The sequence below is a fragment of the Gekko japonicus genome, unplaced genomic scaffold (genome assembly GCF_001447785.1).
Source record: "Gekko japonicus isolate JY-2015 unplaced genomic scaffold, Gekko_japonicus_V1.1 scaffold4882, whole genome shotgun sequence".
In the NCBI taxonomy this organism is placed as follows: Eukaryota; Metazoa; Chordata; class Lepidosauria; order Squamata; family Gekkonidae; genus Gekko; species Gekko japonicus.
This window is the reverse complement of record NW_015168809.1, coordinates 42,734-55,098: the sequence shown is the minus strand read 5'-3', so window position 1 is coordinate 55,098 and position 12,365 is coordinate 42,734. Positions and strand designations below refer to the sequence as shown.

The 12,365-nt window shown below is 50.8% G+C and overlaps 1 protein-coding gene across 1 annotated transcript in view; it reads right to left on the bottom strand.

Annotated features, from left to right (window-relative positions):
* The window catches only part of DLEC1 (deleted in lung and esophageal cancer 1), a gene marked incomplete at both ends in the record, with an annotated part of 64,595 nt that overhangs the window by 11,349 nt on the left and 40,881 nt on the right, over positions 1 to 12,365 (bottom strand). Inside the window, 6 exon segments of the mRNA XM_015415719.1 lie at positions 315 to 424; positions 1,925 to 2,076; positions 3,068 to 3,132; positions 5,463 to 5,651; positions 9,043 to 9,170; positions 10,547 to 10,657. Of these exon segments, the coding sequence (XP_015271205.1) occupies positions 315 to 424; positions 1,925 to 2,076; positions 3,068 to 3,132; positions 5,463 to 5,651; positions 9,043 to 9,170; positions 10,547 to 10,657 (755 nt within the window).

The following is a 12,365-nucleotide window of genomic DNA, read 5'->3' as shown; positions in this document are numbered from 1 at the left end:
TTCTCCCTTGCCTTGAGAGCCCCTTGCTGGGGTTGCCATAAATCTTTGATGGAAGACCACCAAGGAAGACTCTGCAGAGGAAGGCAATGGCCAACCACAACTGCTTCTCCCTTGCCTTGAAAGCCCCTTGTGTGGTCTCCATAAATCTTAGATGGGAGACCACCAAGGAAGACTCTGCAGGGAAAGGCAATAGCCAACCACCTCTGCTTCTCACTTGCCTCGAGAGCCCCTTGCTGGGGTTGCCATAAGTCAGTTGTGACTCAGTGACGCATACATATATACACACAGAATCCCCAAGAACGTCTGGCTTGTACCTGACTACGGGGGTCTGCAGTGGATGGTTTGGTCCCGTCATCTGCAAAAAGATGGGGCAGCCTTTCACGGCTATCTTCATCGGGATCGACTTGGGCTCTAAATCTCCAACCTGTGCAAAGAAAGCCATTGTGATGAGCCGTTAGTCTAGCCATGCAATCCTCATGGCCGAGAGGGTGTGCAAGTGCTGTTTCCTTCTGCAAAATAGAAATCAGATCTTGAGGATAACTTTGCACAGCTGCCTCGTGGAACTGACACCGAGTGTTGAGGCTCCCGGGTCTGATGGCTGGTGCCGCGGGAGTGGGGCGGGCTGTCAAAACTCCTTCCTCCGGACAGCTATTCAAATGATGGGTGGCCACCTTTGCCTCTGGGCAACCGATGCAACTGCCGCTGTGACCACACTGCAGAATCCGGCGTACCTTCAGAAGGTAAAGGTTCCCTTGCTCGAAAGCCAGTCGAATCCGACTCTAGGGTTGCGGTGCTCATCTCTGTTTCCAAGCCGAAGAGCCAGCGCTGTCCGAAGACGTTTCCGTGGTCACGTGGCCGGCATGACTAAACACCAAGGCGCACGGAGCGCTGTTCCCTTCCCACCGAAGTGGTACCTATTTATCTACTTGCAATTTCTTGCTTTCGAACTGCTAGGTTGGCAAGAGCTGGAACTAGAGATGGGAGCTCACTCCATCATGTGGCACCCGGGTCTCGAACTGCTGAACTACTGACCTTCCGCAGCCTGCAGTTCAGCGTCTTAACCACTTGAACCACTTCAGAAGAGGCTTTCATAATTCATAGTAGTGAAGACAGTGTCAAACTAGCAGACTGAGAAGTACGCGTGTCAAGTGCCGTGAGGTGTGTGGGGTAAGTGGGGCTGAGAGAGCTCTTTCAAGGACTGCCCTTGAGAGAACAGCTCTGAGAGAACTTGTGACTGACCCAAGGTCACACCAGCAGCTGCATGTGGAGGAGGGGTGGTGAATCAGACCCAGTTCTCCTAGATTAGCGTCCGCGCTCCTAACCACTACACAAAACTGGGAGTCACAGCTCACTTCTTCAGAGTCCAGTAGGGTATGAGCGGTCATAAGTCACTGCTCACAAAAGCTCATACCCTGCCACCATTTTTTTTTAAAGACTTTAAGGTGCTACCGGACTCTTTTCCACTGCTACAGACAGACTAACCCCTCTTCATCTACCTCATCCTGTCGGTGGCTAACCCGGACATCGAGCTCCACATTTCGTTGGTACAAGAAGAAGAAGAAGAAGAGATTGGATTTATACCCCGCCCTTCACTTGGAGTCTCAGAGCGGCTTACAAACTCCTTTCCCTTCCCCTCCCCACAACAGACACCCTGTGAGGTGGGTGGGGCTGAGAGAGCTCTGACCGAAACTGCTCTTTTTCAAGGACAGCTGTGCCAGAGCTTGTGACTGACCCAAGGTCACATCAGCAGGTGCAAGTGGAGGAGTGGGGAGTCAAACCCAGTTCTCCCAGATTAGTGTCCGCACACTTAACCACTACACCAAACCATGCAGTCCTCGGCAGATCCCCTTCCTCCCACCTTCCGAGTCAAAGCTCCCGATCCTGGACTACACGGGCTGGAGCCGAACACGCCGCACCAACCTACCTTACAGACGAGATCGTCCCGGTATTCTCCCCACATATCGCTATAGGCCGTGATTTCTACAGTGAGTTCCTGGAAGCCCTCCAGGGTTCCGGCGGAGGGGTGCACGTGGAACGCCACCCCCTTCCTGTGAGACAGCATGGCAGCTCTGAAGGCTGAAAGATCAGAGCAAGAGAGAAGGTAGGACAGCGGTGCCCTGACGGCAGCCACCATTTGTGCCAACGGGCTCCTCCGGAGGACACCCTGAACACTAGAAAGCATGAACGTACATGAAGCTGCCTTCTACTGAATCAGAGTCCTTGGGCCACCAGGGCCAGTCTTGTCTACTCAGATTGGCAGTAGCTCTCCAGGGTCTCAAGGCAGAGTTTTTCCCCATCACCTCCTGCCTGGTCCCTTTAACTGGAGATGCCGGGGATTGAACCTGGGACCTTCTGCATGCCAACCGGATGCTCTGCCACTGAGCCACGGCACCTCCCCTCACACATGAGGCCTCCCTGTATTTGAGAATTTCCTGTATCGCGCAGGGGGTTGGACTAGATGACCGTGGAGATCCCTTCCAGCTCTATGATTCTATTATTCCTTCTACTGAATCAGATGCTGGGTCCATCAAAGGTCAGTATTGTCTACTCAGACTGGCAGCAGCTCTCCAGGGTCTCAGGCAGGGGTCTTTCACATCACCTACTACCTGACCTTTTAACTGGAGAAGCCGGGGATTGAACCTGAGAACTTCTCCATGACAAGCAGAGGCTCTTCCACGGAAGAAGAGGAGATTGGATTTATACCCCGGCCTTCACTCGGCGTCTCAGAGCAGCTAACAAACTCCTCTCCCTTCCCCTTCCCACAACAGACACCCTGTGAGGTGGGTGGGGCTGAGAGAGCTCTGACAGAAACGGCTCTTTTTCAAGGACAGCTCTTATCGGAACTGTAGCTTGCCCAAGGTCATCCAGCAGGTGCAGGTGGAGGAGTGGGGAATCAAACCCTGGTTCTCCCAGATTAGAGTCCGCGCACTTAGCCATTACATCAAACCACTATGCCAAACTGAACCACAGCCTCCTCCCCCCCCCCGCCCCATAACCCAAGAAACCTTCTTGGTGGATCATGCGCAGCTGCATTTCCCCCCACGTAAACATTCCGGAGGCTGCCTACCAGATTGCCTTCTCTTTGCAGTCTGCCTTGTTATTCGCCTCGTCTTTTCCATGACCAGGTCCACACTGCAGGGGGGGGAGGGAAAAGGAAACGCCCAAATGAGGCTCTTGAGGGACACGTGGATTTCTGCAGGTGCCGAGCACGGGTCTGGGAGAACCGGCGGCGCTCTGAGACAGCCACAGAGTTCTACAACTCCGGGAGGCTCAGTTGCAGAAGCCATACAGTATTTTACAATGTAGGAAAAGCGTGTGATTGGGGAGGGGGATCCTGGGGCTGCATTATTATTAAAATTCCTGTTTTGAAACAGGTACGATCCTTGAATGGTGTCCAACGAAGTTGTTCAGGGTGGTGAAAACCAGTGAGGATTGTAAGGCACTCCAAAGGGATCTGTCAAGGATGGGCGAGTGGGCGTCAACATGGCCAATGGGGTTCAATGTGGCCAAGTGCAAGGTGATGCACATTGGAGCCAAAAATCCTAACTATAAATACACATTGATGGGGTCTGAACTGGCAGAGACTGATCAAGAGAGAGATCTTGGAGTCGTAGTAGATAACTCACTGAAAATGTCGAGACAGTGTGTGACTGCAATAAAGAAGGCCAATGCTATGCTGGGGATTATTAGGAAGGGTATTGTAAACAGATCAGCCAATATCATAATGCCCCTATATAAATCAATGGTGAGACCTCATTTGGAATACTGTGTGCAGTTCTGGGCACCACACCTTAAAAAGGATATTATAGCTTTGGAAAAAGTGCAGAAAAGGGCAACTCAAATGATAAAAGGGTTGGAACACTTTCCCTATGAGGAAAGGTTAAAGCACTTAGGGCTCTTTAGCTTGGAGAAAAGACGACTGAGGGGTGACATGATCGAGGTTTATAAGATTATGCATGGGAAAGAGCAGGTAGAGAAAGAGGTACTTTTCTCCCTTTCTCACAATACAAGAACCCGTGGGCACTCCATGAAATTGCTGAGCGGTCGGGTTAGAACGGATAAAAGGAAGTACTTCTTCACCCAAAGAGTGATTAACACATGGAACTCACTGCCACAGGAAGTGGTGGCAGCTACAAGGGGGGGTCAACAGTGGGAGGGCTTCTAATGTCCTGGCCCCACTGCTGGACCTCCTGATGACACTGGTATTTCTGGCCACTGTGTGACACAGAGTGTTGGACTGGATGGGCCTTTGGCCTGATCCAACATTGGTATCTCTTATGTTCTTAACAGCGCCTTAGAGACCACTGGAATTTTCAGGGTATAAGAAGAGATTGGATTTATACCCCGTCCTTCGCTCAGAGCGGCTTACGAACTCCTTTCCCCTTCCCCTCCCCACAACGGACACCCTGTGAGGTAGGTGGGGCTGAGAGAGCTCTTGAGAGGACTGCTCTTCAGAGGACTTGTGACTGACCCAAGGTCACACCAGAAGCTGCATGTGGAGGAGTGGGGAATCAAACCCGGTTCTCCCCCCAAAACTTGCTGGTGTCCACTGGACCCTAGCTCTTCTGCTGAAGACCGACATGGCTCCCTTCCAGTGTTCCCTCTAAGCTGAGTCAGTGTGACCCAGCTCACAGTTTTCTAGCCTCCGGCTCACACATTTTTGTCTTCACTCAGGAAGCAGGGCTCCAGAGCAAACTAATTTAGGCAGTAGCCAAATGGCTCGCTCACAACTTTGATGCCAGCAGCTCAGAAAGTAGGATTTTTGCTCACAAGGCTCCACAGCTTAGACCAGTGGTGGCGAACCTATGGCACGGGTGCCAGAGGTGGCACTCAGAGCCCATCATTAAAGTGTCGAATTCTCTGCCAAATAACTTTAAGTCAATGAAAGCATTTGGGATTGCTTTTCTTACTTTGTTTGGATCATCTTAAGTTAAAATATGAGTTGTTTTTTCTAAAGTAAAACCTCGGTATTCAGGTTAAATTGCAGTTTTGGCACGTTGCGATAAATAAGTGGGTTTTGGGTTGCGGTTTGGACACTCGGTCTCTAAAAGGTTCGCCATCACTGGCTTAGAGGGAGCATTGATCCCCTCTGAAACTAGGCACAATTCTTGTGTTATATCCAGTAATATTCCACTAAGCTTGAGTCTCCTAATACGCTATTGAGAATGAGTCTTCCCTCCTCTGATCGAAGCTCTGTGGAAGACAAACAAAAGCCTGGATTCTGCGATAAATCTCTGCTGTTCAATAGGATTTCAGTCGGCAGAATGGGACTTCCTTGGCTCCCTGCTCCTACGACGGCCCGGAGTGGTCTCTCAACCACGGCTCTTCAGGGATGGGGGGGCCTCCGGAAACAGCCCAGAGGAGGGAGTCAGAGGTCTGTTGAAGGAAGGGTGGAACCAGCAAAAGCCCCTCCCCTCTTCCGTTAGGGGAAACTTTCCCGCGGGATCCAGCCCGGCACTTACACATCAAGTTCCGGTTCCTCTGGGGGAGGCGGACCACAGCTGAAATAGCCAGCCTCGATGGTGAACGATGTGTCTATCGCAGAGTGGCTGGCGATTATGAGCTGGCGTTTCACCACGCTCTTCAGGGGCACCTCTGACCCAAAGTCCAGCAGGAGTTCCGGAGAGGACTCTGACGGCTGCTCCCGGTCACTGCAGGCGAACAACGGCAAGTTGGTGGGAATAGTCTCATGGCCAGAGACGGGATGGTTCTCCCCAGGCCCATAGCTACAGTGGGGCATCTCGGGGCCCCCCCCCCTGACTTTCTGCCCAGGCCCCCCCGATTTCCCATTCAGCCCAGCCCCCCCCCCCGATTTCCAAGTTTTTATTTTATTTGTGGTGCTCCATTGGGGGTGGGGGTATCTGTGCGGGGTGCTGTTGGCATATATGCCTAGGTAAGACATCAGACCTGGTGATCTCACCCATCTATTTGACAGCTATGACAGCCACAGAGGCCAGAACAGACCGGTTCTAGCAGGAGCTGAACAGCTCAGTAACTGTGACTCAGTCGTGTGTGCTAATTGGCTGTAACTGGTACATAAGTGTAAAGTGTCTGTCTGCCTTTCCCTTTCTCCTCTGTGACTTGTATTGCGGAGCACTTTGTCAGTGAGTGCCAGAATATATATAGGTAAAGGTAAAGGTTCCCTTGCTCGAAAGCCAGTTGAGTCCGACTCTAGGGTTGCGGTGCTCATCTCTGTTTCAAAGCCGAAGAACCAGCGCTGTCCAAAGACGTTTCCGTGGTCATGTGGCTGGCATGGCTAAACACCAAGGCGCACGGAACGCTGTTACCCTCCCACTGAAGTGGTACCTATTTATCTACTTGCAATTTCTTGCTTTCGAACTGCTAGGTTGGCAGGAGCTGGGACTAGAGACGGGAGCTCACTCCGTCATGCGGCACCCGGGTCTCAAACTGCTGAACTACTGACCTTCCACAGCCTGCAGTTCAGCGTCTTAACCACTTCAGCCACCGCAGCTCCTAGAATATATATACTTGTAAATAAGTTGTAAACAGTTAAGCACTGGACTGTGTCTGTGTGGCATGCTATTGCTAGCACTCAGCTGGCATAACTGGGCATCAGGTCACAGGCTGTACACAACTAAACGCTCTGTGCGACAGGTGCCCCCCGACTTATTTAAAGGCCCCCCGAATTAAGAAAATCCTGGCAACGGGCCTGGTTTTCTCTAACAGGTGTGGAGAAAAAGTAAGTATGGTGCTTCGTTGTATTCCAGCCAATGCAACCCGGGACGGGGCCCTCTCGGTAGTGGCACTGGATCTCTGGAACTCCCTCCCCAGGGAGACCCGCCTGTCCCCTTCTGCTGCCGTCTTCCGCCAGCAGAGAAAGAGCCTTTCTGTTTCATTTGGCTTTCCCTCAGTGATCCCGCCGTCCTGCCTGAGGGTTTTGTTTTATGTTTTCGTGTTTATTTTAATTCTGGTTTTATTTTTTTTAAAGGACGTGAGCTATTTGTTGCTTTTAGTGATTCTTCAGGTGCAATTTTAGTACGTGTGATTTAGTTTGTCAATAACAACGGGACGGGAGTGTCCCTGACTTCGCATATCGTCCTGCAAAGTAAACAATTTGCCATTTATCACATCTCTACGTTTGAAGCTGGAATAATTGGAAAAGTCTCCATTGGAAGCTTACGTATTATTGATGGACTAACAGGTGGCACTGAGTACTTTAAATATCAGTGAACTTTAATTTTCTTCTTTTTTTAATTTCATTGATTAACCAGATCAAAATATACAAAATATATAGGAGGAGGAGATTGGATTTATACCCCACCCTTCACTACCCAAGGGAATCTCAGAGCGGCTTACGAACTCTTTTCCCTTCCCCTCCCCACAACAGACATCCTGTGAGGTAGGTGGGGCTGAGAGAGCTCTGACAGAAACTGCTCTTTTTCAAGAACAGCTCTTATCAGAACTATGGCTTGCCCAAGGTCATTCAGCAGGTGCAAGTGGAGGAGTGGGGAATCAAACTCGGTTCTCCCAGATTAGAAGAGAAGAAGAAGAAGAGATTGGATTTATACCCCGCCCTTCACTACCCAAGGGAGTCTCAGAGCGGCTTACAAACTCCTTTCCCCTCCCCACAACAGACACCCCGTGAGGTAGGTGGGGCTGAGAGAGCTCTGAGAGAAACTGCTCTTTTTCAAGAACAGCTTTTATCAGAGCTACGGCTTGCCCAAGGTCATCCAGCAGGTGCAAGTGGAGAAGTGGGGAATCAAACTTGGTTCTCCCAGATTAGAAGAGAAGAAGAAGAGATTGGATTCATACCCTGCCCTTCACTACCCAAGGGAGTCTCAGAGCATCTTACAAACTCCTTTCCCTTCCCCTCCCCACAACAGGCACCCTGTGAGGTAGGTGGGGCTGAGAGAACTGACAGAAACTGCTCTTTTTCAAGAACAGCTGTTTACATTGCTTAGTTATTGTTTCACAGTTGGTCCTTATCTTTGTTTCTTCTGATTTAGTTTGTTAGCAGCTTTGGTGGCCCTGAGGAAGGCAGAAAGGCGGATAACAGGTTGCTTGAGCCAACAAAAATAAAGGGCAGTGTAATGATTCCATGTTTTGGTGTGTGAGTTCCTTTAAACGTTTACTTTGAATGCAGTAGTATGGGAAGAGTGATAGAGGGTGGCAAGTGTGATTTGATTGGCTGCTGACTGAGAGTGTGGGAGGAGGGGTGTCTGATGAGAGGATTCTGTGTGTGTGTGTGTCTATGAAGAGATTCTGTGATATGACAGAGACAAGTATGGAAGAGTTCTGAAGAAGGTCTGTGTGACTCATAAAGGATTCTGTGGGTGAAGCTTGGCAAGAGAACATAGTCTGTGTGACTATGGAATTCTGAGTCTAATTCTGTGTGAATAAAACCAACAGTTTAGTCTGTGTGACTGAGAGTTGATTCTTGAGTTGCTGTAGATTTTCCGGGTTGCCTTCGACAACATATAGAGTTGATTCTATTCAGTGTGAATAAAACAAAGAGACTAGCCTGTGTGGCTATATATTTTTAAAAAGTGTATAAGCCTGTCAGAGTGGAGTTTGGATTTTGAGAGACTGTTTGTGGCACCAAGCTTTGCCAGTTATATTTACAAGTTCCTTTCTTCAGCAACTGTTCAAAATAACCAGAAACCTATTTTGTTCCTTATTAAATAAATCATTTTTGTTTAAACTTATTCCAGAAATCAGTACAGTACTTCCTCAGGGCCACGTAGTCCTCTGAAGTGCCCAGACCCTAGGTCATACTACCAAACGAGGGAGATTTGGAATTTTTAATTCCTGGTGGCAGCATAAAACTACCAAGTTTATGTACTCAGAGAGTGTTTAAAGGTAAAACCCATTTCCCTTATAAGCGAGGACACCACAGGCAGTGAGGGCAAAGAAGAGAGAAAACAGCTCTGAGAAGATCGGCACCGAGTTATCGCTGTTGCCCAAAATTGTTGAGAAAAGGGAATTTTTTAAAAACGCTTACCGGAAAATGAACACAAAACAAGGCGGTATGTTTTAGCTCAGCCTGAATTCCCTCAACCTCTAGCGAAGCCTGTCTGTTACCTCTCTTTTCCATCCAAAGGTATGGCATATGTGACGTGCAGCCCCTTTACTTGACCGGAAATAGACAGAACGAGCGGCTCCAGCATATCTCTAATCCTGCAGCAGACGGTGAGGTCGCGCAGTTCGTCCTGTAAGAATGCAAAGGCAAAGAATCGTAAATACAAAGGGGAAAAAATGACATCAGTAGGACGTGAGTTAATTCATCAGGATCAAATCTTGATACGACCCTATTGGGTTTTGGCAAGTGGGAAAGCCCCCCCCCCAAATTATACACAAATTTGGAATAGGACACAGGGATGCCAGCCTCCAGGTGGGACCTGGGGGTCCCCCGGAATTACAGCTCATCTCCAGACTACAGAGCTCAGTCCCCCTGGAGACAATGGCTGCTTTGGAGGGTGGGCTCTATGGCATTGTAGCCTACTGAGGTCCCTGTCCTCCCCAAGCTCCTTCCCGAAATCTCCAGGAGTCCCAACTTGGATCTGGCAACCCTACCCCCCCATCCCCTTCCAGTGGCCGGGGGGGGGGACAACTTGACAACCCTAACAGTCTAAAGCACTTTATTATTATTGATAGTATGTCGGTTGTGATTTTGTGAATTTTATTGGATTTTATGGAATTTTATGTATGGGCTTATGCCTTTGTAAGCCGCCCTGAGCCCGCTTGCGGGGTAGGGTGGGGTAGAAATACCTGAATAAATAAATAAATAAATAAAATAACAGGACACGGTCCACAGAAACACCACAAGAGAAATGGAGGTCAGTTTTCTCAGGGGGCGGGGAATCCGTACGAACACCATAAGCATGCTTCAGGCAAGGTCGTCTCTAGATCACTTAACAGGGGTCCCCAAACTATTTGAGCCTGCGGGTACCTCTGGAATTCCGACACAGCGTGGTGGGCACAGCCGTAAAACGGCTGCCACAAAATGGCTGCTGCAGGAGGCGGAGCCAGCCACAAAACAGCTGCCGCAGCTTACTTTCCGCCGTGCGGTGAAGATCCTTGTGCTGGGGTGGCGGCGGCTGACAAAGCAACACTTAAAAAAATCTGCACAGCCAGTCACATCTCCAACGGCCAATCGGAAGCCTTGCTGGACAAAAGCCCTACCTGGACCCGCCCACTTCCTGAAAACACTTGGCGGGCGACAGAAAAGGTATCAGCGGGTCCCGTGGCGCTCACAGGCACCGTGTTGGAGACCCCTGACTTAACATATCATGTTTAAAAGTTCCTGCTTTGTTCCAGCTTCGTGTGAGATTTCTGTCGGGTTTTTCGGATTTCTGTCGCCCCAACCCTACTGCGCTGTTCATTGGATGTCCCGCCTTGTTGGTCGCACTTGACTTCCTCTATGGAATCCATCTCGCATCTCAGTGAGAAAGGTGGACTACGGATCGCCCAAATCAAAGAAAGGAAGAAATAAAAACGGGGAGGCTACTCTCGGAAGGTAATTTTTGCCACTGGACAGCCGCAAGTGGAACCACAGAGGAAGCAAAAAAAATTTTTTCACACTGACCTTAGTGTCAGCAATTAGTTCCACACAAAGTTCCTTCTCTTCGTTTGGAGCCAAGATGCCGCTTTCTGGAAAGATGGTAACCCAACAGGAAGGGGACTGGCTTCCGAGGAGCTGTCGAAACAAACGAGAATCCGCCCTGACCTGGATAGCCCCGGGCAAGCCCGATCTCGTCAGGTCTCGGAGGCTAAGCAGGGCCGACCCTGGCAAGTACTTGGATGGGAGACCTCCGAGGAATACCAGAGCCGGGAGGGCAGGGGCAGGCTATCCAGCCACTTCTCTGAACGTCCTCCGTGTCCTAGTAGGAGTCGCCGGAGGTCGCCATGACTTCCAGGCACACACACACACACACATAATGCAAAAATACAAAAAAAAAAACCCAGAGAAAGAAACAAACAAGAATCCCTGGTCAATGGAGGTCTGTTTGCCTGACAAAAAAAATCTGCCCATAGAAACTGCCGGGCACGCCTGCCCGTACGCTTCCCCTTCTCTGCTTTTCGGGCCACCTCCGCCCCCTGCGGACTGACGCAGAAGCCGGAATTCCAAGCGACGGACATCTCCTCGACTGTGACTAGATTCGAGTTCAGTAGCACCTCAGGGACCAAGAAGTGTTTTGGGGGAATAAACTTTCGAGAGAGAAGCGTCCTTTGTCAGATATCTTGGGGGTCCTTAAGGTGCTTCTGGATTCGAACCCAGCTGTTCTAGAAGAAAGAAGAGCTGGTTTTTATGCCCTGCTTTTCTGTACCGTAAGAAGCCTCCAAGTGGCTTCCAATCGCCTTCCCTTCCCTTCCCCACAACGGGCACCTTGTGAGGCAGGTGGGGCTGAGAGAGTCCTGAGAAACTGGGACTGGCCCAAGGTTACCCAGCAGGCCTCATGTGTCTCAGAGAGGCTTCGAGTCACCTTCCCCTTCCTCTCCCCACAACGGGCACCTTGTGAGGCAGGTGGGGCTGAGAGAGAAACCGTGAGTGGCCCAAGGTCACCCAGCAGGCCTCATGTGTCTCAAAGTGGCTTCCAGTCCCCTTTCCCTTCCTCTCCCTACAACAGGCCCCATGTGAGGCAGGTGGGGCTGAGAGAGTCCTGAGAGAACTGTGACTGGCCTAGGGTCACCCAGTAGGCCTCAGGTGTCTCAGAGCGGCTTCCAGTCACCTTCCTCTCCCCACAACAGGCCTCTTGTGAGGCACATAGGGCTGAGAGTAGGGCTGCGAGGTCCCCCAGGAGAGCGGAGGTCCCCCCGCTCAAAGGGTCCCCAATCCACCAGTCCGGAAAAGGCTGGCGGGGGGAACCCCGCCCCCAACGTGCCCGGTTCGAGCCGACGTGCCTGGCGCAATGATGTCACCCGGAGGTACCATAGAGTTTCCAGGCTGATTGCTAGAGCGTCAGCCGGCGACGTGCTCAACGTGATGACGTCACTTTTGGATGACATCATCACGGCACGATGTCCCAGCCAGGGACCAACTCTCCCCCGCTTTTAACGGTGAGTCACTTGGCAAACCTAGCTGAGAGAGTTTGGAGAGAACAGTCACTGGCCCAAGGTCCCCCAGCTGGCTTCATGGGGGAGTGGGGGATCAGACCTGACTCTCCAGGTTACAGTCTAACAAAGAAGAGAGAAGAAGAAGAGATTGGAGTCATACCCTGCCCTTCACTACCCGAAGGAGTCTCAGAGCGCCTTACAATCTCCTTTCCCTTCCCCTCCCCACAACAGACACCCTCTGAGGCAGGTGGGGCTGAGAGAGCTCTCCCGAGAACTACCCTTGAGAGAACAGCTCTGAAAGAACTTGTGACTGACCCAAGGTCACACCCGCAGCTGCAAGTGGAGGTGTA